The 22,547-nt window shown below is 45.7% G+C and overlaps 1 protein-coding gene across 1 annotated transcript in view; it reads left to right on the top strand.

Moving 5' to 3' along the window:
* Positions 1 to 22,547, top strand: part of RNF213 (ring finger protein 213) — a 57,441-nt gene that overhangs the window by 17,866 nt on the left and 17,028 nt on the right. Inside the window, exons 17-41 of the mRNA XM_076354191.1 lie at positions 448 to 621; positions 907 to 1,065; positions 1,358 to 1,950; positions 2,254 to 2,419; positions 3,038 to 3,255; positions 3,819 to 3,959; positions 4,168 to 4,329; positions 4,779 to 5,919; positions 7,630 to 7,823; positions 8,219 to 8,371; positions 9,069 to 12,662; positions 13,573 to 13,709; positions 14,032 to 14,127; positions 14,579 to 14,697; positions 15,270 to 15,392; positions 16,110 to 16,195; positions 17,606 to 17,753; positions 18,092 to 18,227; positions 18,662 to 18,850; positions 19,328 to 19,467; positions 19,906 to 20,060; positions 20,417 to 20,629; positions 21,020 to 21,201; positions 21,987 to 22,107; positions 22,218 to 22,318. Coding sequence (XP_076210306.1) covers positions 448 to 621; positions 907 to 1,065; positions 1,358 to 1,950; positions 2,254 to 2,419; positions 3,038 to 3,255; positions 3,819 to 3,959; positions 4,168 to 4,329; positions 4,779 to 5,919; positions 7,630 to 7,823; positions 8,219 to 8,371; positions 9,069 to 12,662; positions 13,573 to 13,709; positions 14,032 to 14,127; positions 14,579 to 14,697; positions 15,270 to 15,392; positions 16,110 to 16,195; positions 17,606 to 17,753; positions 18,092 to 18,227; positions 18,662 to 18,850; positions 19,328 to 19,467; positions 19,906 to 20,060; positions 20,417 to 20,629; positions 21,020 to 21,201; positions 21,987 to 22,107; positions 22,218 to 22,318 — 8,641 coding nt within the window. The remainder of the gene's footprint in view (positions 1 to 447; positions 622 to 906; positions 1,066 to 1,357; positions 1,951 to 2,253; positions 2,420 to 3,037; positions 3,256 to 3,818; positions 3,960 to 4,167; positions 4,330 to 4,778; positions 5,920 to 7,629; positions 7,824 to 8,218; positions 8,372 to 9,068; positions 12,663 to 13,572; positions 13,710 to 14,031; positions 14,128 to 14,578; positions 14,698 to 15,269; positions 15,393 to 16,109; positions 16,196 to 17,605; positions 17,754 to 18,091; positions 18,228 to 18,661; positions 18,851 to 19,327; positions 19,468 to 19,905; positions 20,061 to 20,416; positions 20,630 to 21,019; positions 21,202 to 21,986; positions 22,108 to 22,217; positions 22,319 to 22,547) is intronic.

Here is a 22,547-nt window from a genome sequence, read left to right as displayed (position 1 = left end):
AGGCTAAGGAGAGGGAGCTAGTATTCCTCTTGTGCTAATCCACTGCAGCCAGTTCAGGATTTGTACTGGACTGCTGAACCTGTAGATCAAGTGGATTTGTAGAACATGACTTCTTTCTCTGAGAAGTTCTAATAAGTTATTACTACACAAAAATGCAAAAGTGTTTATCATGTGAATGGATCAAAGTGGCTTGTGTTTCCTCCACAGGTTTTGGGTATGGGCTCTCCATGGGAAGGTTTCTGAATTGCTCTCCTGAGAGCCTGGCTGTTTCTGTTCAGAAAAACATGAGGGGTTGGAGGGTGGTGTGATGATTTGACAGGCTTTTGGGTAGGGATTCAAATGGGAAATGGAAGGACTCCGTATCATGGCACTGAATAGCTATTGATTCTGCCTAGTTTTTGTGAAGCAGGGCTGATCTAGGTTTTACATGCTTTGTTTCTGGAACAGGAACAAACACAAAGCTCCTGGACAAACTTACAGATGAAGCAAAGTGTCTAATGGCCACAGCAAACTCTGTGTTTACGAGCGTCACCAGTGACATCCAGAACGGGTGTATCCTTGTGAAACATCTGGAAGAGATTTTCCAGCATGAGAAACAGTTCATCTGTATCTGGGAGATAAGTAAGAACGCCATTCAAAGGTGGCATTGTTGGCTTACGGCTTCATTGTAGTAGTGATCGATGGCCTACTCTGTTAAGCTACTTCAGTGATTAGTAATGCTAATTAGGTGCTTCAGCAGTTAGCAGCGCTGCCCTTGTCTTTGTCCTTTATGTGGAGCTCCCAGCTCCAGTTTGTGTTGCCTGCATTTCACTGTGGTGTTTGTGACTCTGCAAATCCAAACCTGAGTTACGGGTGCAGGGGGTGGGAAGTACAAGTCTTTGTGACTACAGATGAATTTTCTTTCAGAGCACCAGCAGCTGTTACGTGAAGACAAAGAGCTACCCCAGAGAGAACTGAAAGAATTGCTGCAGAGGAGGCGAGAAGAAGTAACGCTTCTCAGAAAAGAGAAAAAAGCAATAGGAACCTTTCTGAGCATGTGTAGGAAGGTGCAGGCGTTTGTGAAAGGTAGTGTTTTGGGGGAGCAATTTGAAAGTGGCAGCTCCAGAAAACATAATTTTCTTTGAAAACGACTAGGCTTTGTAAACAGGTTTTATTCTAAACCACAGCAAGGATGAGGGGAGGGGTGGGGGAAGTAAACCTAGAGCATTTGAGGGATCAAATGAGTGCTTATGCATCAAATGATATTTGTAGGGGTCCACATGCCCAATAACATTTTGCGACTTGGCGGATTAAATGAAGCAAGCCGAACACAGGCTGGCCATCTGATCTATCTCTGACCTCTCTCTCTGTTTTAAAGTGGATGTAGGTGAAGTGGAACGTCAACACTCGGAAGATCTTTGCTCAAAAAGACTAAATACAGTTGTGAATATGGGAGAGAGACCCATACAGATCTACTACAGCTTGAGCCCAAAGCTGAAAGAATTTGCCCAGAAAATGCACTCTTTTAAGGATAGTCTGATCTTCCAGCAGTTCTGGGAGGAAGCAGCGGAGAAGGCAGGAGAGGAGTATGAAAGTTCAGAAGAGGAGGAGGACGACAACATTGTTCCTGTATTGGACCTTGATAATGTTGTCAGCAGTCTAATCTCCCCTTGTTTTGTGAGCTATGAAAGGTTGTATGATGATCTCAGATCTGGAAGTCTCACACTTTCTGCAGTTGATACAATTTTTCAGGAATTCACAAATCGTCCTGAAGATATCAAAACTGAACTAAATACCATATGTAAGCTTAGACCTGGAGAAGTCAGAGATTGGGTTGATCAGCGAGTTCAGCAGATCCAGCAATATCATGAAATGCATTTAACTTTTGATGCTGCAAAGATCATTGCCAACGTCAAAGACAGTTTAAACCTCTCTGGTGACTTCAGTGTCCTGGAACACTTGTTGGACATAGTAAGTATCCACTTCTTCAGCTCTGTACTGTCAGGGTGTTGGCTAGAAAGCTTGGGTAAATCTGAACCTTCCTGCAAGTCTATCCCAGTCTGTCAAGAGCCATTCCTTGTCCCAAAATGCTTATCTGAGATAAAAATTAAGTGTTCAAGCAAAGTGCTTTTGTGTAATCTTTCTTAAAAGAGAGAAGGTGGTATTCCTCTGTTTGGGGTGTGGCTTTGCAGAGGGCTTTCCTTTCCCTGCTGGAGAACGGGTTGTATTTCCCATTTCCAGACTGAATGTTTGTTTGTGCCACTTGTTTCGTAGACAGAAAAGCTTGAATCATACAAGACACAAAAGCTGGACTCCATCAGCCCTGAGCTTATGCAGGCCAAGATACTGCTGCAGGGGATCACAGTGAACCGTCGTGGGTGCCTGAGGGAGCTGGCCCAGCAGAAGGAGTTTGTCTGCTGGGTCAGAGAAGCACTGAAAGGTGTGTGCTGCTCTCCCAGGAATTAGGCAGATAGTACTAGAAGGGATGCCATGTCCCTGACCCATCTGCTGTCTGCTTTATGCCTTCACAGCTTCTGGTATTGACAGTTACAAGCATCCCTTATGGGTTTCGGCGTGGAATGTGGTATGAAGCAGTCCCTTTAAACATGCCCATGCCACTGTAGTCTCGTGCAGCCCACAGTAGCTACCCTGCCTGATAGTTGGGCTCGGTCTGAAGGTTTGTAATAGCTGCCGCTATTCAGTTCAGGCTGGTTATTTAAGAGAACAGAGGCCATCCGTTTAACAGGATGGCAGCAGTCTGAGTTGTGTGTCTGCCAGCTCGGTTGTCTTACATGCGCAGAGACACACACCCTTTGCCTTGCTTCCATCCTGGCTGTGAATCTGCTGTTTGTGGCAATGCAGAGAAAATCCAGGGCCAAGGATGTCAGTAATGTGGATGAATCACCGAGTAAAGTTGCTGGCAGGATGGGTGGAGGCAAGTTGCACAGGAGATGCTGTTCAAAGGCATTCTTTCTGCATTTTCTGTAAAAGGTGGTGCTGTGGAATTGCATTAAAGCTGCCTCATTTGTTGTTCATTCATGTGTTTATCTCATTTAAGATATAAATGAGCTGAAGGTATTTGTAGACTTGGCCTCCATCTCTGCTGGGGAGAATGACATGGACGTGGACCGTGTGGCATGTTTCCATGACGCTGTGCATGGCTACTCTTCCCTGCTCTATGAGCTTAGGCAAGAGTCAGGGTTTGAGGACTTCATGTGCTGCTTGAAGAAGCTGTGGCGAGCCCTGGACAGTGATGAGAATCTTCCCAAGAAACTGGTGAGTTCTGCTGGAGCAGGTCCTCTCTGCATCCTCTTGTGTTTCTGCCTTCCAAGAGCGGCTGGAAGATTGACTGCACAGGGCAAATTGCACTTGTGTGGGGACATCACAGCAGCTCTTGTTACTGGAAGAAAAATGTCTTATGTTTCTGTGGTAGAAATTCACTGCAGCAACTGTAACTGGCATAGCATGGATTTCTCCAGAGCACTGCTGAGGCTTTCAAGTGTGACATGGTGTAGCTTTGCTCTTGCAAGAGTTTGAATGATGATGCAGAAGAGGGAAGGCAGCTGGCTGGGAACTCTGTCTTATTCTTTGCAGCAGGGCATGTTTCTACAGCAAGAGGCACTGAAGCACTGTGGGCTCTGTTTGTTCAGCCTCCCATGGTGTTGGTAAAGAACAGCTGTGCAGAAAGATCAGGCTGTGGCCAGTAGTCATTCCTTTCTTCCTTCCCCATCCTGAAACTCTTCTGCCAGCCCAAGCTGTTTGTCCTGGACACATGTAATCCTGGGAAGAAGTGCCAAGTCAGAGCAATTAGGGCAGTGCCATGTCTTCTCTTCCCACAGCGTGCTTCAGCTCAACACTTAGAGTGGTTGAAAACAGTGAAAGAGAGCCATGGGTCTGTGGAGCTGTCATCGCTGTCGCTGGCAGCTGCCATCAACAGCAGAGGAATATATGTTCTCAGAGCACCAGCTGATGGCCAAAAGGTGAGGCTGCTTGGCTTTCCCTCCCCTCCTGCAGATAACACTGCCGTCATGTTGGTGACGGTCAGAAATGTGCCGTAGCTTTTCTCTCACTTTGCACAGTTCCTTTTTGGGGACTGCTGCTTCCTAAGTGCTCCCCTTGCTTGGCATAGCACTGCCTCAGGAGTGGAACCTCAGTGCACATCAGTGCTAATGATTTGTTGTCTGACAGGTTTCTTTGGAAAATGTCCTGCGCTTCACCCTCCCAGGGAGCTCTGGGGATGATGAAGCATCATGGAAATACTCTCTGGCAGAGCTCCGTGAACTGCAGAACAAACTCATGCTCATGTCGGTAAAAGGAGAGCAAGGCTTGGAGGTGGAGAAGTTCTCTGAGGTCAGATTTCAAACCCAATGGGTTACTGATATTGAGGCTGGGGTTGGATTTTGCCTTGAATATCAGCTTTTAAGACTGTGGTTTACAGCTGAGTTGCTGGGCATGAATAGTAGCAGGCAGATAGATGTTCCTACCTTTTTGTTCCCTGTTAAGGTGGAACTAAGCTGGAGACTGGACAGTGGACTGGCACCCTCATCCTCTGGCTCCACTGGGGATGGCTCCTGGCCGGGAGGGTTGCTGTGCTTTTGTAGTAAGCTGGGGATTCCTTACTGGCTTCCTGGGGATACTGCTGTTAAAAAGCCACAGAGAGTCTTTTGTTACTGTACAAGGCCTGACACACCTGGCTTGGGACCAAAGCCTTTATTTTGATTGAAAGTCTTTCCTGTGGTTTCATGACTGGGTCTTGTCTTGGTAAATCAGCTCAGTTTTTTTTCTCTCTCCTCACACAGATCTTTTCCAATGTCCAAAGACTTGCACAGGCCTTTATAGACCTTTATTCAGCTGGGAACATGCTCTTCCGCTCCTGGCTTGCTCATGTGTATTGTTCACCCAAAAGAGAATCATGTGTTCATATAGACTTCTCTTTGGGACCGATCCCAGTGCTAGAAGGGCGAGGAGATATGGCAGCTGTGCTCCCAGGCCTCTGCAAAACGATGGAGAGTTTTCTGGAGAGTTGGAAAAGCTTCATGTATGAAAAACGATTCCAGCATTTCTACCTGAACTACTACACTGCTGAGCAGCTGGTCTATTTGTGCACAGAACTGGGGCAGGGGATGCCCAGCCAGGGTGCCCTGATGATGCTTTCGTTCCTAAAACAGAACTGCACCAAGCAGGATGTCCTTAGAGCCTCCAGGAGTGAGGTGCCTCCCAGCTCAAGGAAGGATATTTCTGACTTCCGAGTGATGCTGGGTGGGGAGAAGGACCTGACTGCACGGCTGGAGCGCATCTGGGACTGCTACATGCACAACATGGGCTCCTTCCTTCCGAACTGCCTGGATATTGATACGCTTGGTGGGTGGCTGAAGAACCTGGCCAGCTGCGGGAGAGAGCATGTCACGCGAGACTTTCCACAGGATCTTCTGTATGTTGGTCAGCCCAACCTCATCACATGCCCTCGCTCTGAGGTGCTCATATCTGCTCTGGCTATTTACATGAACAGCCCCAAGCAGCCCCTTCCCACTTTTGACGAAGTTCTCCTGTGCACTTCTCAGACCACTGCTGAGCAAGTGGAGCTTTTCCTCAGGAGGTGCCTCATTCCCTGCAGTGGAGGAGAGAAAATTTACACTATGCTGTATGCAGATGAGCTGAGTTACGATGTCAGCTGCAGAGCAGAGGAGCTATTCCAGCATCTGCAGCACTACAACAGCACCTATCGCCTTGTCATTCTGTGCAACTGCGAGAGGGAGCACGGCTACATCCCTTCTGTCTTCAGCCAGTACAAAGTGCACATGATACCCCAGAGGCCACTAGCTGAAATTCAGGGATACCTTCAGCACCACTACAGCGTGGCTCAGCCTTCAAGCTCAGCTGCTTCTGTGTTCAAGGACAATATGTGTGTTGGGATTGTGTCCTCCAAAAGAGCTGGCGTGGGTAAGATGTCACGTGCAAAGCGGGGTCTGCTGAGTGTTAAAACCCGGAGTGGGGTTCACCTTGCCAGGTTTTCTGCCCAAGTCATAAGCATCTAGTCCAAAAGAATGATTCAGACTGTAGTCTATGGAGTGAGGTGAAAACTTGTAAGGACAGCTCATCTTGTCCTGAGACAGGCATCTCTACAGGTGATTCATCTTGCTAATCTGACACCTGTCTCTTTCTACTGACTTACATTATTAACATAAACCAGATAGCTAATGCTGGATAAGATGAATCTGACCTCCTGAGGTTCAAATATGCCTGCAGGAAAATATATGTGAGATTGGACAAGGGTTGTAAAGCCTGCCTGTTTTTCTTGCATAGGTGAATGATTGTGGGCTGTCTCTTAATGCAAAAAGCTAGAGGGGCATTAAGTAAAAGTACTTGGCAGGCTGAAGAGCAAACAGAAGGTGGTTCTTCAAACAGCGCTTAGTTAAATTGTGGAACCCAAAGCTTTACACAGGCTTAAAAAGTGATTAGATACAGTCATGAGAGAAACATCCGTCAAGGGCTACTGAACACAAAGGTGCTATCTCTGACATCAGAGTTCCTGAGCTGCAAATCACTGAAAAAATACTGGGAAAGAGTTGCTGTGTGTCAGCTGTGTTCTTACCCTGTTCCTTAGCTGTTGTCCCCTGTTAGAGATTGGTAGTCCAGTAAGTGCTTCGGCTGTCCAGCTGTGCGTGTTTCTTGTGTAAACTTTGAGTCTGAAGTACTTCTACTGCTTGCATACAGGAGCAACATCAGACCTTGCTTTTTCCTTACAACAGCCGTTCTTGGGCTTTGATAGAGTACCACCCCAATGGAAAAGGTTGGGCTCAAAAGGGAAAGTGCTACATTATTTTCCAGGGATTAGTGAGAAAATCCAAAACAGTTTTGGTAACAAATGGCATCTTTTGTCAAACTTCAGAAACCCAGGGTAGCTCTTGGTTCTTATCTGCGAATGGCTGCTGCCTTAGCTTCAGTCTGGAAAGCTATATACACCCACCTTTTTTTGTTCTGTTACAAATGTTCCATACTGCTGAGGGTGAGTTTGGAGCTTCCAAAAGGTTGGAAGAGACAGCTTTACCCAGACAGCCGTAACTGGGAGTATTCGTGGAATGAACCTACCACAGCCAGCTCCTGCACTACATACAGCATAAAGGGTGTGATGGGATGTAGCCAGCAGACATGGAACGATCTTTCCATTCCCCGTATTAATCTGGGGAACAGCAGATGCAGACTACAGCCAACCGCAGACAACAAACCCAAGTCATTGGCATTGCCCGAACGCTGGCAAAATTAGTTTCTACAGGATAGGAAACTTGAGGGTGCTTTTATTTTTGACAACAACCATTTCCCCCCCACCATGTTTTTACTTTAGAAACAACCACATAATAGAATAGATTCAAGTCCTAATAAAAAGTAGTCTTTCTCAGGTAGTCTAAGCAAAACAAGCCATGTGGATAATGACAGCCTTCAGTAGCCAAGAGCAGCAATTGCTTTGATTCCAGGCTGCAGCTGCTCTAACCAGATTTAGGCTTTCTTCTTCTGGAATGCCTTTTAGGAAGGTTCAGAGATCTCAGAGGACAGGGTACTTAATAGAAAGAAGGCAGTCAGATGCTTATGACCTTAGTGTGATGTATTCGATATTGATGGCTTTAATTCTTCTGGTGTTTTTTATGATAACAGGGAAATCTCTGTATGTGAAGAGGCTACATGAGAGACTGCAAGCAGAGCAGCCTGACTATACAAAACTTCGGAAAACCATCAGACTAATTGAACCAGAAGTGGATGAAGATAAAGTGCTAAAATCTCTTCTGCCTTTTCTGAAGAGAAAACACCAGACAAAGCCCATGATATTCCATTTTGATATCACTTCTTCAGTAAGTACATCCCTCCCACAGGTGCCTTGTCCTAGAAGTTCTGTGTAGATCCTTGCAGAAGTTGTTTCTTTAAAGCTTTTCTTTCTTAGTAAGCCATTTCACTAGGACGTATTTTCTAATTGTTGTGTAAGTAACATAAAGAACTCTTTACCATCAAGGTGGTTGAACTCTGGAACAGGTTGCCCAGAGAAGCTGTAGAGTCTCCAACCTTGGGGATATTAAAAACCTGACTGGACATGGTCTTGAGCAACCTGCTCTAGCTCAGCCTGCTTTGAGCAGGGGGGTTGGACAAGGTGCTCTCCAGAGATCCTCTCCACCCTCAGCTGTTCTATGATTCTGTGAAGTTACGATGAGTAAATAAAGAGGAAATGCATTTGTGTCTTTTCTTGTGATAGGTACAAAGTGGAATTCCAGAGTTTCTATTCAAGCTGTTGGTTTTGCAGTATCTGACAGATAATAATGGAAATATGTGGCTACGACAGAAGTGCCATTTGTATATCATTGAAATCCTTGAGGTACCACCAGTGCCAAAGAAAGCAGCAAGACATGTATGTACACAGCAATACTTGATTTCTTTGAATTTCTCAGTCATTTTGCACATATGTTTGTACATATGAGTTGTAGAGACTATAACTGTAAACATAGCATGGGAATTCCCTGTTTGTATCAGGGTATACTGTGCATCTCCATTACAAAGTGGTGTCCCTGGTGTTGTACAAAGTGATATTAAAACTAGACAGTAAATGATACCTGTTGTGGTTTTCTTGGGTTGGTAATTTCTGAAGGCCTGTTAGTCCAAGCCTCACTGCCCCACTGTAACATTCATAGGAAACATAAAAATGCAGAATCTAATCTTCCTCATGTTACTTTGCGTGTTTGAAAGTACTAGAATATTTATATGCAGCTATAAGAACAGAGTGTAGAAGTGACAGGGATAAATAACAACAGTTTCTTCGGTTTAGTTTTCTTTTTCTTTGAGGTAGCACTGAGAAGGGGCTGGAGGTAACAAAGGACTAATGTTACAGAAAGGAGACTGTAGGAGGAAATAGGATTAATTGTTGTGATGCCCTTTAAGTGGAAAAAGTGATGCACAGGGGAAAAAGTGTCACGGTTGTATAGACTAGCTGCTGTTAATCAGCGAGGTCTGTGATTTTAGGCAAAAGTACTGTAAGAACAGATTAAATAAATTGAGGAAGATTAGGGCTACAGCTTTGTGATGACCTATTTTCTTTTCCTTTACTCCAGATGTCAGCGAGTCAGAAGTATAATTTCTTTGATGTGTTCCCTAAAGTAACATGCAAGTCTCCCAAAGAAGTACTAGAAATGGAGACACTTGAGAACCAGTCCGGGGATGTTTCAGACCCAGGAATGGACGAGGAGGAATTTTGCAGTGAGGCTTTCCAGAGACCTTTCCAGTACCTGAAAAGATTTGACCAGGGGTACAATCTGGACACATTCTGTTATGAAGCACACTCTGTGGAAGGGAACCCGGCAGAATGCCTGCAGCAGTTCCTCCTGCACTGTGGGATCATAGATCCCTCCTGGTCAGAACTCCGAAACTTCACATGGTTTCTCAATGTTCAGTTGAGAGACTGTGAAGCTTCTGTCTTTTGCAACCCTGACTTTGTCCAGGACACTTTGCAAGGTTTCAAAAACTTTGTCGTTTCCTTCATGATTTTGATGGCAAGGGATTTTGCAACACCCTCCCTAAACATTTCTGATCAAAGTTCAGGAAGGCAGTCCTCCAACCTGGAGAACGTTGCAGAAGATGATCTTCTTCCTTTCCGCATTCGGAAAAAGTGGGAGTCTGAGCCTCATCCATATTTGTTTTTCAATGAAGATCGTGTGTCCATGACATTCATTGGTTTCCACTTTCAGCATAATGGCAGTGGCGGTGTTGATGCCATTAATCCTTTGAATGGCAACATTATCAAGAAAAATGTCATGACTTCACGGTTGTACAAAGGCTTGTTAATCCAAAGAGTTCCCTTCAATGTTCCATTTGATCAGTTGCCTCGTCATGAGAAGCTAGAGAAGCTTTGCATGGTTTTGGGAATCCCCTGGGTAACAGACCCTGATGAGACATACGAACTCACGACAGACAATGTGCTAAAAATCTTGGCTATTGAGATGCGATTCAGATGCAACATCCCAGTTGTCATCATGGGAGAAACAGGCTGTGGGAAAACCAGACTTATAAAGTTTCTGTGCAAGTTACGCAGAAGCTGTGTAGAGGTAGAGAACATGAAGCTTGTAAAAGTTCATGGAGGTACTACTGCAGAGATGATTTATGCCAGGATCAAAGAAGCAGAAGCCCTTGCTAAAAGGAATAAGGAGCAGCACGGGTTGGACACAGTCCTCTTTTTCGATGAAGCCAACACAACAGAGGCTGTAAGCAGCATCAAGGAAGTTCTGTGTGACCACACAGTACAGGGGAAGCCTTTGGTCTCTTGCTCTGGCTTGCAGATCATAGCAGCCTGCAACCCTTATCGTAAGCACACACCAAAGATGATTCAACGCTTGGAATTAGCTGGGTTGGGTTACCGTGTCAAAGCAGATGAGACGAAGGATAAGCTTGGATCAATTCCACTGAGACAGCTTGTGTACCGGGTCCATGCGCTCCCACCCAGCATGATCCCATTAGTGTGGGATTTTGGGCAGCTGAACAACTTAACTGAAAAAATGTACATACAACAGATTGTACAGAGAGTTACTGAACACGTCCCAATGAGGCAGCTTGAAGAAGAGGTAATTACAGAAGTGCTTTTTGCTTCCCAGCAATACATGAGGCAGAGGGATGATGAATGCAGCTTTGTCAGCCTGCGGGATGTGGAACGCTGCATGGAAGTTTTCAAGTGGTTTCACAAGCACAGTAAACTACTGCTGAGAGAACTGGAGAAGTACCTTGCCGAGAAGAGAGCTCCAAAGAGCACCGTTGAGAGAAATAACATTTTTTGGTCCTTAGTGCTGGCAGTTGGGGTCTGCTATCATGCATCCTTGGAAAAGAAGGAGGCATATAGGAGTACTATCAGCCAGGTCCTTCCAAAACCTTATGATACCCAGAAAAAGATTTTGGAAGAAATCTCCCTGATGCAGAGCTTATTCCTGAGTGGTGTACACCTCCGAGATACCATAGCAAGAAACTTGGCCTTGAAGGAAAATGTCTTTATGATGGTCATCTGCATTGAGTTGAAAATCCCTCTTTTTCTTGTTGGGAAGCCTGGGAGCTCCAAATCCCTTGCGAAAACCATTGTGGCCGATGCTATGCAGGGCCAAGCAGCTTATTCAGATTTGTTCAAGGACCTGAAGCAGATCCATCTAGTGTCTTTTCAGTGCAGTCCTCTCTCCACTCCAGAGGGAATCATAGGCACTTTCAAGCACTGTGCTCGATTCCAGGAAGGGAAGAACTTGGAGGAGTATGTCTCAGTGGTGGTTTTGGATGAGATTGGGCTGGCAGAAGACTCTCCCAAAATGCCCTTGAAGACTTTGCATCCACTTTTGGAAGATGGCTGCATAGACGATGTCCCTCTTCCTCACAAAAAGGTTGGCTTCATCGGAATTTCCAACTGGGCTTTGGATCCTGCTAAAATGAATCGAGGCATCTTTGTCTCACGTGGTGACCCCAGCAAAGAAGAGCTCATAGAAAGTGCGAAGGGGATTTGTTGCTCAGCACGAGGGGCTTTGCAGAAGGTCGAACAGTATTTTTGTCACTTTGCAGATGCATATGAAAATATTTGCAAGGCCCAAGACAGGGAGTTCTTTGGTCTGCGTGACTACTACAGCCTCATAAAGATGTTTTTTGCCTTAGCTAAGAGCTCCAAAAGTGAGCCGACACCTCAAGACATAGCTGAAATTGTTCTTCGTAACTTTGGTGGCAAAGATGATGTCAATGCCTTGGAAATATTCACCTCACAGTTACCAGAAAAAGGAGAAATACGTGCTCGTGATATCAGTAGACTTGAGCTGGTACGACAAAACATTTACAGCAGTGGTCAGGATGGTGATTGCAGGTACCTGCTTGTGTTGACTGAGAATTATGCAGCACTGCAGATCCTCCAGCAAGCTTTTTTTACTGCCCGGCAACAGCCAGAAATTATCTTTGGCTCCAGTTTCCCCAAGGACCAAGAGTACACCCAGATATGCAGGAACATCAACCGTGTGAAGGTCTGCATGGAAACTGGCCAAATAGTTGTGCTCCTCAACTTGCAAAACCTTTATGAAAGCCTCTACGATGCCCTCAATCAATACTACGTGTACCTTGCTGGCCAGAAGTATGTTGATTTGGGACTGGGCACCCATCGGGTAAAGTGCCGAGTGCACCCGAAGTTCCGTTTGATAGTCATCGAGGAGAAAGACGTGGTATATAAGCACTTCCCCATACCACTGATCAACAGGCTGGAAAAGCACTACCTGGATATCAGTACTGTCCTGGACAAGGGGCAAAGAGAAACTGTGAAAGAGCTGAAGAAGTGGGTGTATGAGTTCACTGCAGCCAATACAGAAGAGCACTTCATAAGCAAGCAGAAATACAGCCCTTCTGATGTGTTTGTGGGCTACCACTCCAATACCTGTGCCTCAGTGGTCCTGCAGGCAACGGAAAGGCTGAAACCAGTGTGTCCTCCTAGTGAGCTCATGTCCTGCGTGAAGAAAGAAGCCCAGCTGGCACTGCTGAACTGCGCCACCCCGGACTCCGTGATCCGCCTCTGCAACTCGGTGGGTTTGTTTATGGCAGATTCTCTGGCCAATATATACTTCAAGCAGCAGCAACACACGTCTTTTGCAGACTTCCTCCGAGCTCACGTCCACACTGGGTCTGGGTACCAAATGGTCTTTACAGAGGTGAGTATCTTGCAGCGTCCTCTCAAAACCCTCCCAACCTGCACTGAGGTTTTCGGTTTATACTGCCAGGGCTGCATTATGGCTACACCCAAGTAAACTTGATAACGGCCTTGCTGCTTAGTGCCCAGATGTGCAGAGGTGGGTGTTTCAGCAGGTGTGTTGTTGCATCCTGAAGAATCTAATACCTCTGCTATGCGTGAAGCAGTATTTGATGCTCCCTGGCAAGTGGGTTTTAAGTGAGTTTGGGCAGCTGATGCATCTCTTTACTTTGAAAGTAGTTCTGTCTCCGTGAACGCAGCCAGCAAAATGGCTACTGGCTGCAGAAAAAGTCGTGAGGAGCCTTTGAACCCTCATTTCTTTGTCTGCCTCTGGTCTTATAGATACAAAAGATTTTAATCCAGCGAAGCCACAAACAGCCAGAGATCTCGTGGGCCTTTAATGGGATAGCTCTGTTTTACTTTTGCCTAGTACCAGAACTAAAGAACTTCAGCTGAGATTGGCTGGAGAATTTCTCCCTCTCCTGCCTCACATGGAAACAACGTGCTTTCTCTTGGGGCTGGACTTGCTGCTCCCTGAGAGCGCTACAGGGAAGGCAGCCTAGCAGGGAAGGCACGCTACAGGGGTTCACAAGAAGTTTCTCAGAGCCTTGGCTGCCCCTTCTCAGCTGCCCCACTGCCCCATCTCTGGCAGCACCAAGAGTCATTGTGTCTAGCTGCCTAGCAGTGGCCCTGGGTTGGTGTAACAGCCCATGTTGACCCTTTGCCTACTGGCAGGGCAAATAAATTTTTTTTTGGGGTGCAGTCCAGCTCTGCAGCAAGTTAGCAGCACCTGGGAGCATAGATGAGTAAGTCTCTACGGCCTTCCTGCTGCATTCCTGAGCAAAGAACGAACCTACGTCTTGTACTCCCAGGTCTCCACCTTCTCGAGGCTTCTCACCAGTGCTGATGCTGCTTGCCTGGAGAGAGAGGTGCAGGGTAAAGCGCAAAGGCCTCAAATCCTGTTCCTGCAGCAGTTTGACACAGAGTACTCGTTCCTGAAGGGCATCCGGTGAGTCTGGTTTTGCATTATCCTGCTCTCAGTACGCTGTCATCTGGGTGGAAGATGCGCGGGCAGAACATTTGGAGTAACACATGCGGAAGAGGGAGGCAAGAGGCCATGCTGTGCTGAACAGTGGACTGGCTCGGTGCAAACTGTATTAGCTCCATCATACTGAGATGGGTTTCTGAAGTTATACCATCCCTATAGGATGGGTGTTCTAATCTCTCCTGCCTGCAGCAGCCAAAGCTAGTGTGGAGTGACTACTTCTACAGTCTTAAATGTTTTACTTTTACACTTAGTGACTTCTTTTAAATCCCCTTTCACTCTTCAGAGATTTCCTTGATGCCACGTCAGGAAATAAAGTCCTTATTATTCAGACAGACTTTGAAGATGGCTCTCAAAATGCCCAGCTGATCGCCTCAGCCAAGTAAGTCAAGTGTGAAGTGGTTCCCAGCTAGCTGTTCTGCGTGGTGACTCCTCACCCCCATTTGATTGTTAGTGCTGTTTTGGGGATTTCAGAATCAGGAAAGTGTAATCCTATTTTTATTCTGTAGTGGAATGAATCTAGAAGAACTAATTGTATTTCAAATAATTATTCATAACCCAAGTCAAAATAAACTAAGCTGAGTCAAATTACCAGATAATCCCCTTTGAAGTGTGAATTCTTGCCATTGGCTGCAGAAGTCCTGAAGAGCTGAGGATCAGGGTTATCATTCGAAGCATAGCTAGAGGTGGCAGGCTTGGCACCTCGGAAGGGGTGAGCGAGTCACTTATGTCTATATGGGGGAAGAAATGTGCCCTCTTACAGAGGAAAGACTTGTGGCCGTGAACTTTTGTCTGTCTTTGATCTGTCAACAGCATTTCCTCTTTTGTTGTAGATACACTGTTGTTAATGAAATCAACAAGGTGGACCTGGGAGAAGCCTCTGTCTTTGTTTACTTTATTATGAAGCTTTCCCGGGTGGAAGGAGAAACATCCTATGTGGGATTCAATGGAGGTGGGTCTGGCCATCTGTTGCTCCTCACTCTTCAGCTGGCTTCAGGCAAACATACCAGAGCAACGTTTCTTTTGTTCACCTTCCTTTTTTAATGCTTAAAATCTGGAATAAATGTGTCCTGTGGGTTGTCAGAGCTGCTTCCCTTACCCACAGGGACTGCCCCTGGGGGATTAGTAGCTTGGAGTCCTAGTCTTTGTGAGAGCACCTTGCCTTGCCCACAGACAGATGAGTCCTCTTTCTAGTCAGCTGGAGAGCAGCAAACAAACACGATGCTAACTGCATTGGCATGTTGTTCTCCAGGAGGTTCCTGAGTACATGCTTACGTGTTCTGCACTTTCCTGCTGTGTGTGGTGGGTTCTAAGAGCCTCAAAGCCCCAGTAGTGTGCATGCCCCGTCAGGCGGGGTAGTGTGCATTAGCATGTTCAAAGTGAATTGCTGCTTTCCCTTTCTACATCAAGAAGTGAGAGTAAGCGAGCTCTGAATGTGAACTGCTAGCCCACAGGTACTGGGAGATAATTCTTGGGAAGCTGCAGGCGTGAAATGATTTTTTTTTTTTTGTCCTCTGTCTTTAGGGCTGTGGCAGTCGGTGCATATAGATGATCTCCGCAGATCCAAGGACATGATCTCTGATATGACTGCCCTGCAGAACCTTACTATCAGCCAGATGTTCTGTGAGGATTCGGGTAAAACCAAAGGTAAGCTGCATGCTGGCTGTGCCAGCCAGTGGTGTTGATATGCCAGTGGGGAAAAGGGGAGATGTGGTCCCAGACTTGGTGCTAGTGAAACTTATGCCTGGTACAATGTATCTAATGATTTTTCCCTGCTCAGCAACAGTTTTTTGTGGGGGTCACCACGTGGCTACCAACTTGTATTTGTATTTAGTTCGTTACTGCAACTTTGGGTCATCAAGGAAGCTAATTTGGTGGTTTCCCTTTTTCTTTTGACAAAAATGTGATATTTGCACTGCTCAGCACGCTGAGTGCTGTGTCTCACCATGGGAGGCAGCAGATGCTGCATGGCAGAGACCACTGACAGGGAGTCACTCAAGAGAATATCTCACTTGCATGAGTATAGATCTGTTCACCTAAATCTGTAGGAAGTTAGAAAAGACTTTTTCTTTCCCCTCAGTTTTTTCTTACGCTTTTTCCTTTCACCATACTGCCTTACAGGATTCTGTCAGAGCTTGGTGCATCAGCTCTGAGTGTCATATTTCTTCCAGTTCTTGCTGCATGAAGCCTGACAGCTCTAGCAGCTGCAGCTGTGTTTAGAGAGGTGGATCTCAGCCTCTCATGCAGGTGATAATGGACCTCTGACAGATGTTCTGCTGCGCTGGGATGCGGTTGCTAGATAAACTCTTACCTGACTGATGCAGAAGTGTACTGCTTCTTTCTAATAAAAATTCTACACCTTAGTTGTAGCTCTGCCTGTGAATGGAGAAGAACAGGAGAAGAACAAGGTGGAGGTTGAAACACCAGTGCCAGAAGCAGAGCACTATGAGGTCAGTTCAGAATACATTTGTTTGCTTCTCAGCTGTCAATACGGCTCTCTGCTCTTTGTCATCCATGGGTGCAATACACCTTTTGCATCCCCATTCACTTGAATTCCATCAGGAATACTATTTGCATCATGAACGTTAATGATCAGACACAAATTCCTCCCCCCCACAGCCCAATCAAAATCAGCATCATTAAAGAAGTAAACCATTCTAAGGACCCTCTAATTCCTTAGTCATTTCATACTCCTAATTTTTAAAAATCAGTTTTAAAAGCATCTGTTGTCTTTCTACACCCTGAAGCTGAGAACTGTGATTCTGAGCCTGCCGCTCCAGCTGTTTGTGCTTTGAGGCGTGCATTTGAAGCCATGCTGGAGTTGGCTGTGGACTTTGCTGTGCTGCAGCCATGTTAAGGTTGGCTCATGTTCCCCTGACAGCATAAGCTGGAGGATGCCCAGTACGAGGGTGACTGCATGTGGCTTTTGCCTCTCTAGTGCCTAAGCATCTCCCAGGGAGGGCATATTTTCCCTAGTCATGTTTATAATTTCCACTTTTTTCCCTGAACTACTGAATTTTCCCCCTATAGGAGTCTTGTCTTAATACAAATGCTGTGTGTCCTGGTTTCGGCTGGGATAGAGTTAATTTTCTTCCTAGTAGCTGGTACAGTGCTGCGTTTTGGATTTAGCCTGAGAATAATGTGATAACACACCGATGTTTTAGTTGTTGCTGAGCAGTGTTTATACTAAGTCAAGGACTTTTCAGCTTCCCATACTCTGCCAGCGAGGAGGTGCACAAGAAGCTGGGAGGTGGCACAGCCAGGACAGCTGACCCAAACTGGCCAAAGGGATATTCCGTACCATATGACGTCATGCTCAGTATATAAGCAGGGGGGAGTTGGCTGGGAGGCAGCGATCGCTGCTCGGGGACTGGCTGGGTGTTGGTCAGCAGGTGGTGAGCGGTTGCATCACTTCTTTTTCTCTTTCCCTATTTTTTTGTTTTTCTCTCGTTATTTTACTTTCCATTACAATTTATTATTAGTATTATTATTTCAAGTATTAAACTGTTCTTATCTCAACCCACGAGTTTTCTTACTTTTGCTCTTCCGATTCTCTCCCCCGTCCCACCGGCGGGGGGGAGGGTGAACGAGCGGCTGTGTGGTGCTTAGTTGCCGACTGGGGTTAAACCACGACGTTGTTGCCTGTCAATTTGAAAGGGCCACAGAAGTTGCATCATGTACTTGATAGCAAAAGAAGAACTTAGATTTGCATCCTGAGGTGAGAGGAAAGTTAGGAAATGGGATGCCAGGGAAACAGGCCTTTTCTAGAGAGCACTGTAATTGTTTTAAGAGGGATGTGTTGGGGGCAAGGGTGTAAAACTGAAGAGTAATGAACTTGTTTTCATGCTGTTCTTGGGAAGGGTGAAATCCTGGACACTACTGTACTCCTGAGGACCTGTGTACAAAGTGCTGTGGGGATGCTACGGGACCAAAATGAAGATCTTAGTCGAAGCAGAAAGCGAATTAAGATTCTCCTTGGCCTTCTGTCCAAAGAGAATGACTTGAAAGGTGAGCACTCCCTGAGCATCTAGGGGACCACCAAAACATGTAAGTTAATTCATTGGGGACCCAAAGGTCAGTGGTCCTTGCTGTAGTGTAGACAAGGTGGATCTCCCAGGCAATCTCCCAAGAGTGTGTGTGTCTGTGCTCCAGTCAGTTGTTCCTTAGGCTTTAGGGACTTTTCCTGGAGTTCAGGCTTTTTCTCTGGCTGTGCTAGCTCTGGTGGCTGTTTTTTTTCCCCTTGGCCAATTATTGAAACAATTGTAAAATGCTGTGCTTGGTGTGATACTTGGGTTTGGATCCAATGCCAATAGAAGAGAAAATGCAAGTTCCCTGTTGTTTTCTAGCCTCTTTCCTGAAGATAACAAAGGCTCGTCTCTCCAACCTTTTGAAGAAGCAAGAAGAAAATTCCCTTCACCCAAAAAACTGGGTGCTTCGGGAGGCTTCCAATCTCAGTGCTCTCCAGGAGGCAGGCACCTTCAGGTGAGGACAGCAGCAATATCTTGTAACCTGCAGGCTTCCAAGAAAAGTCTGCAAATGGCAACTGTGCAGCAGACACAGCAGTTTTGTGTAATCTGAATATTTGCAGTGTCAGTCTCCAGTCTGTACTGGAAACTCTCCGAAGGCAGTTTTGTCCTCTCCTGGCTTCTAAGGGAGGGTGACTTACAGCTGAATGGGCTGTACTGGGACAGGAATGCACGAATGCACAAGTGCTTTGAGTGGAACAGTAGGATTACAGGCGAGCCACGAGTGAGAGAAGTGTAGGGTTTTTTGGAGGTATTTTTTCCCTTTAAAGGCAGGATTAAGACTTTCTCACAGGCAAATGTCAGCAGTTTTTCAGGACAGCCACCTCCTGATTTGCTGATACCATTGCTCACCTTCCCTCTGGGTTTCTTGGTCTCTTTCTGCCCCCAAAGGCACACCTTGTGGAAGCGAGTCCAGAACGTGATCACTCCATTCCTGGCTCTCCTGATTGCTGTCATAGACAGAAATGGCAATCTGGAGCTGTTGGTCAGGCCGGCAGCTGAGTGGGTGACAAACCTGTGGATGTTCATCTTCAGTGATACAAAACTTCTGACTGTCCCTTACGGTGTGGGTAAGAACAGGTGAGCCACTGGAGAGAGCAGCAGGAGGGCTTGGCTGGCAGCACTGAGACCAGTCCAGCACTGGCTTTAAATCCACATGGGAGATTAACACTGTTGGTTGCTCCCCTGTGCTGCGCCGAAGGCAGCAGGGCAGTTCTCGGTGACTTCAGAAGTCTGTTCTTCCTACCTTATCCCCAGTACCTCCTGGGCTTTGCTCTCTAGCTCTTGGCATGCTCACACTTCTTACCCAGCCCTTGAAGCCTACATGTCCTGCCATTACAGCCCTTTTGCCAGGGAACGCTTACTGAGTAAGTCCTAATGCTACACACTTGGCAGGATCAGCTGTATTAATGAGTCCTTCACTTCTTTCCCCTTCCCTCATCTCCTTCTAGGGCTAATTTCTTGCTTTCTGCAGCTTCCTGCAGCTTCCTGCCTCTGTTGTCTGAATGTGTTTCCCGGGCAAAAGCCCAGTGTGTTAATGACCTTTTAATCTCCTAGCTCTCAGCCAGAGATCATTCTGGTGCAGAACAACATGATGGTGTCTGCTGATGCTGGGAATGAGATGCCCTTCAGCTGGAGGATAAAGGAGTACTTGGATGAGATGTGGTTGGAAGCTCAATACATCCAAAACACTGAAGGTGAGAGCCTGGCTTGAGCTCGTGACACGGAGCATCTCCATCCACCTGCCCTGTAAACTCTGGTTTGTCGCTACCGTGCCTCTACCTTTTTGTGACCCTGGAGTCACCTTCAATCCCTCTGTGCTCATATGAGCCAGCAGAGCTTTGTGCAACTAGCTTTTCTTTGTGCTTCCCACTATTAGTCTTTCTCACATACTCTGTGCCCTTGTATTCAAAATGCTGTGGAAATGCCAAGAGTTAATGACAAGATGAGATTCCATAAATATGACACTGGTGCCTGGGCTGAGGCCTGGCCTCAAATCCCTTGTTAGTGCTCTGAATGAGGGGAGTGCTGTATGCATCAGCGATTAATTAGGTGTCAGTCTCTTTAGGATAGAAACTGTTTCAAACCCAGCCTCCTCCTAATGTTCAGCTTTTCTCTGCATTCTCATTTTCCAGACCAAGCTGAGAAGTTTGTGGATATCTTCCAGGAAACTGCACTAGGAAAATTTATCTCTGCTCTGACTGACGAAGAAAGGCAGATGCTCTTCCAACGCTATATCACAGACTTTATTGTCTTGACCATTGGTGTGTCCTCCCTAGAGGAGCTGCAGGTCAGTGTCTGGAACAAGAGCTGGAAACCCTTTGTATGGAGAGAAGAGCGTGATGCCCGTGAACATGCCTTTCTGTATCAATCTTGCCTTCTCAGCCAAAATCCCCTTCTGAGACAGACTAATAGCAAGGTAGCCACAAAGCAGATGCATTTGACACTGTGTGGTTGCTGAAATTGCTGAGACCTTACTCAGAAAAGCACTTCCATAGGAGCACCTATAAAAATTGACACGTTTAAGGCTATCTTTGTAAAGTACTGATTCTCTTCTTTCAGAGAATTTTGCCAGGATTTCCAGTACAAAATGAATTATGAAAGTTCTTTTTTAATTTTGATTTTAACTTTTTTCTAAACTTGCAGTGTCTGCGAATTGCGTTCTTATCCTGCATAACGGAATGGAAGGCAACATCTCCCAGAAGAGAGGAGACAGTGCCATCCTTGCCTTGGGTCCACCTTGGATACAATCAGTTCAAGAGCCGCCTGCAGAACTTTTCTAGGATCCTGGCTTTACACCCCCATGTGGTTGACTACCTTATTAACCAGGGAGGATATGGAATACCACATTCAGAGATGGTAGAGTCACTACCAGGCATTTTGTGATCCTCAACCCTAGCAGAGATTTCTGTCTTCACTGAATTAGCTAGTGTTCAGTCTCCTTTTGATTTCGGCAACAGTAAAGCGGGAAGCACAAGCTCGGTCAGGATCCTCAGTATTAGGAATAATCTGCTACGTTATCATTGTTACTAGCAGGATTTAAAATAGTTTGCCCTGCTTTCGCATCAGTTAATAGGATGTGCTAATGATCCGAGCCATGAGCATGAGAATTCCAGCGCTTAAGATAATCAAATAGAACATTATTCAGTAGAACACATGCTATAGCAAACCAGATTGAGAGCCCAAGGTTCATAAATAATTCTGAAATGCAACTGTTGTGTTATACTTACACCCTGTGTGTGTATCTAGGTTTTAGATGTGTTAGCTGCAATGGTATGTGCTGAAGAGCTGGAGAATCAAGTGCACACAGCCCATACAGAGGTCTGGCTGCAGAAAGTGAAGAATCTTCGTATGCCTGTTGAATTTCTTTGTAAAGAGAAGGATTTACAGAGGAGCGGGAGTCGGTGCCATCAGCTGCTAAAAGAACTCGAGTACGTACCACAGATCTGCTCACAATCTTGATCTTTTGCCTTGCTGTTAATAAGAATATTAGTACAGGCTGAAAGCTGCTCTGATGCTGCTTTTCTCAGACGAAGACTTCACAGACTTTTCCAGGTTCCTACTAGGCTTAATTACGTACCAAGCATCAAGAACCAGATCTTTTTTTTTTTCCTCATCTCATGTAGATTCTCTCTCTAAATCTGGCAGTATCATCCAGTGCATTCCAGCTGGGTTCAGGGGGTTATTTAGAACTCTCATTAGGTTCCTGTTAACCAGCAATGTCTCCCCACTTCATCCCATGTGTATAAAGACTGTGAGACATGGGGAACTTCGTTGCATCTAAGACTGAGTCTTGTCTCTTGGAAGACAAGCCCAGAGAGCTACCCTGGTTTCTAACAGACCTTGTTTAGTTTAACCAAAGTGAAGAAAGTGTAGTTAATTGTGATTATGATTTATTTTTTTTTAATTACTTCCTATGATATAGAAGTTAGAGGTGTGAGGAGGTCTTTGCAGTGGTCTTAATTCTGCTGCGGTGCTGTCTACAGGACAGGCTCCTATGCTATAAGCTCACTGTTAGGTGCTGTTATGTTTTGTCCTTGACAAAAAGTAGGGCTGATAACCAAAAGGGCAAGGCAAGAAGTTGCATAAGAAGTACACAAATGTAGTGGTGAGCATGAAAAGCGGTGAGATCGTTAGAATGACCTGAATACTGCACTTCCATTCATGTTCTCAGCTCATAATTGTACTTTTTGAAATCATGCTTTCCTTCCCACAGAGTTTGCTGGAACCGGGTTTTCTCCATGTCTCTGTTTGTAGAACACGTGTCGTTTGGCATCAACACTCTGATGCCAGAATTTGAGAATTTAGTGAAAAAATATACTTTGCTTCTTGCCAAGGTAAGCAAAGACGTGATTTCAGCTCTTCCCTGTTTGCTTCTGCTGATCATGTGAATTTTTGTCTCGGGTATTAGAGCTGAGTCATTTAGCTTTGTCTTTTTTCTCTGCAGTGTTTTCAGCACGATTCAGACATGAAGACTCATCCAACTTTTGTTGCAGTGATGAAAGTACTGTGCCAATGTAAGGATGAAGTCAGCAACAGGCTCTCCAGGTAGTGACATTGAGACAAGTTGCAGGGTCCAGTAGGAATATTGCCTATGTTGCCAGCATATTTCTGGGCATAAGGCAGTGCTGCATACAATGTAATGAAAGCCAAGTGAAGAGCAATAACTTCCATTTTATTCTGCACCCTGAAGCTAAGCAGTTAGCCAACAGGTCTTCCATTATCTCTTCTTGGTCTAGTTGCAGATGAATGTCTGTCTTAAAGGTGTTTGGTAAGA

Source organism: Aptenodytes patagonicus, chromosome 16, assembly GCF_965638725.1.
Source record: "Aptenodytes patagonicus chromosome 16, bAptPat1.pri.cur, whole genome shotgun sequence".
Classification (NCBI taxonomy): domain Eukaryota; kingdom Metazoa; phylum Chordata; class Aves; order Sphenisciformes; family Spheniscidae; genus Aptenodytes; species Aptenodytes patagonicus.
This window is presented reverse-complemented; position numbering and strand designations above follow the sequence as displayed.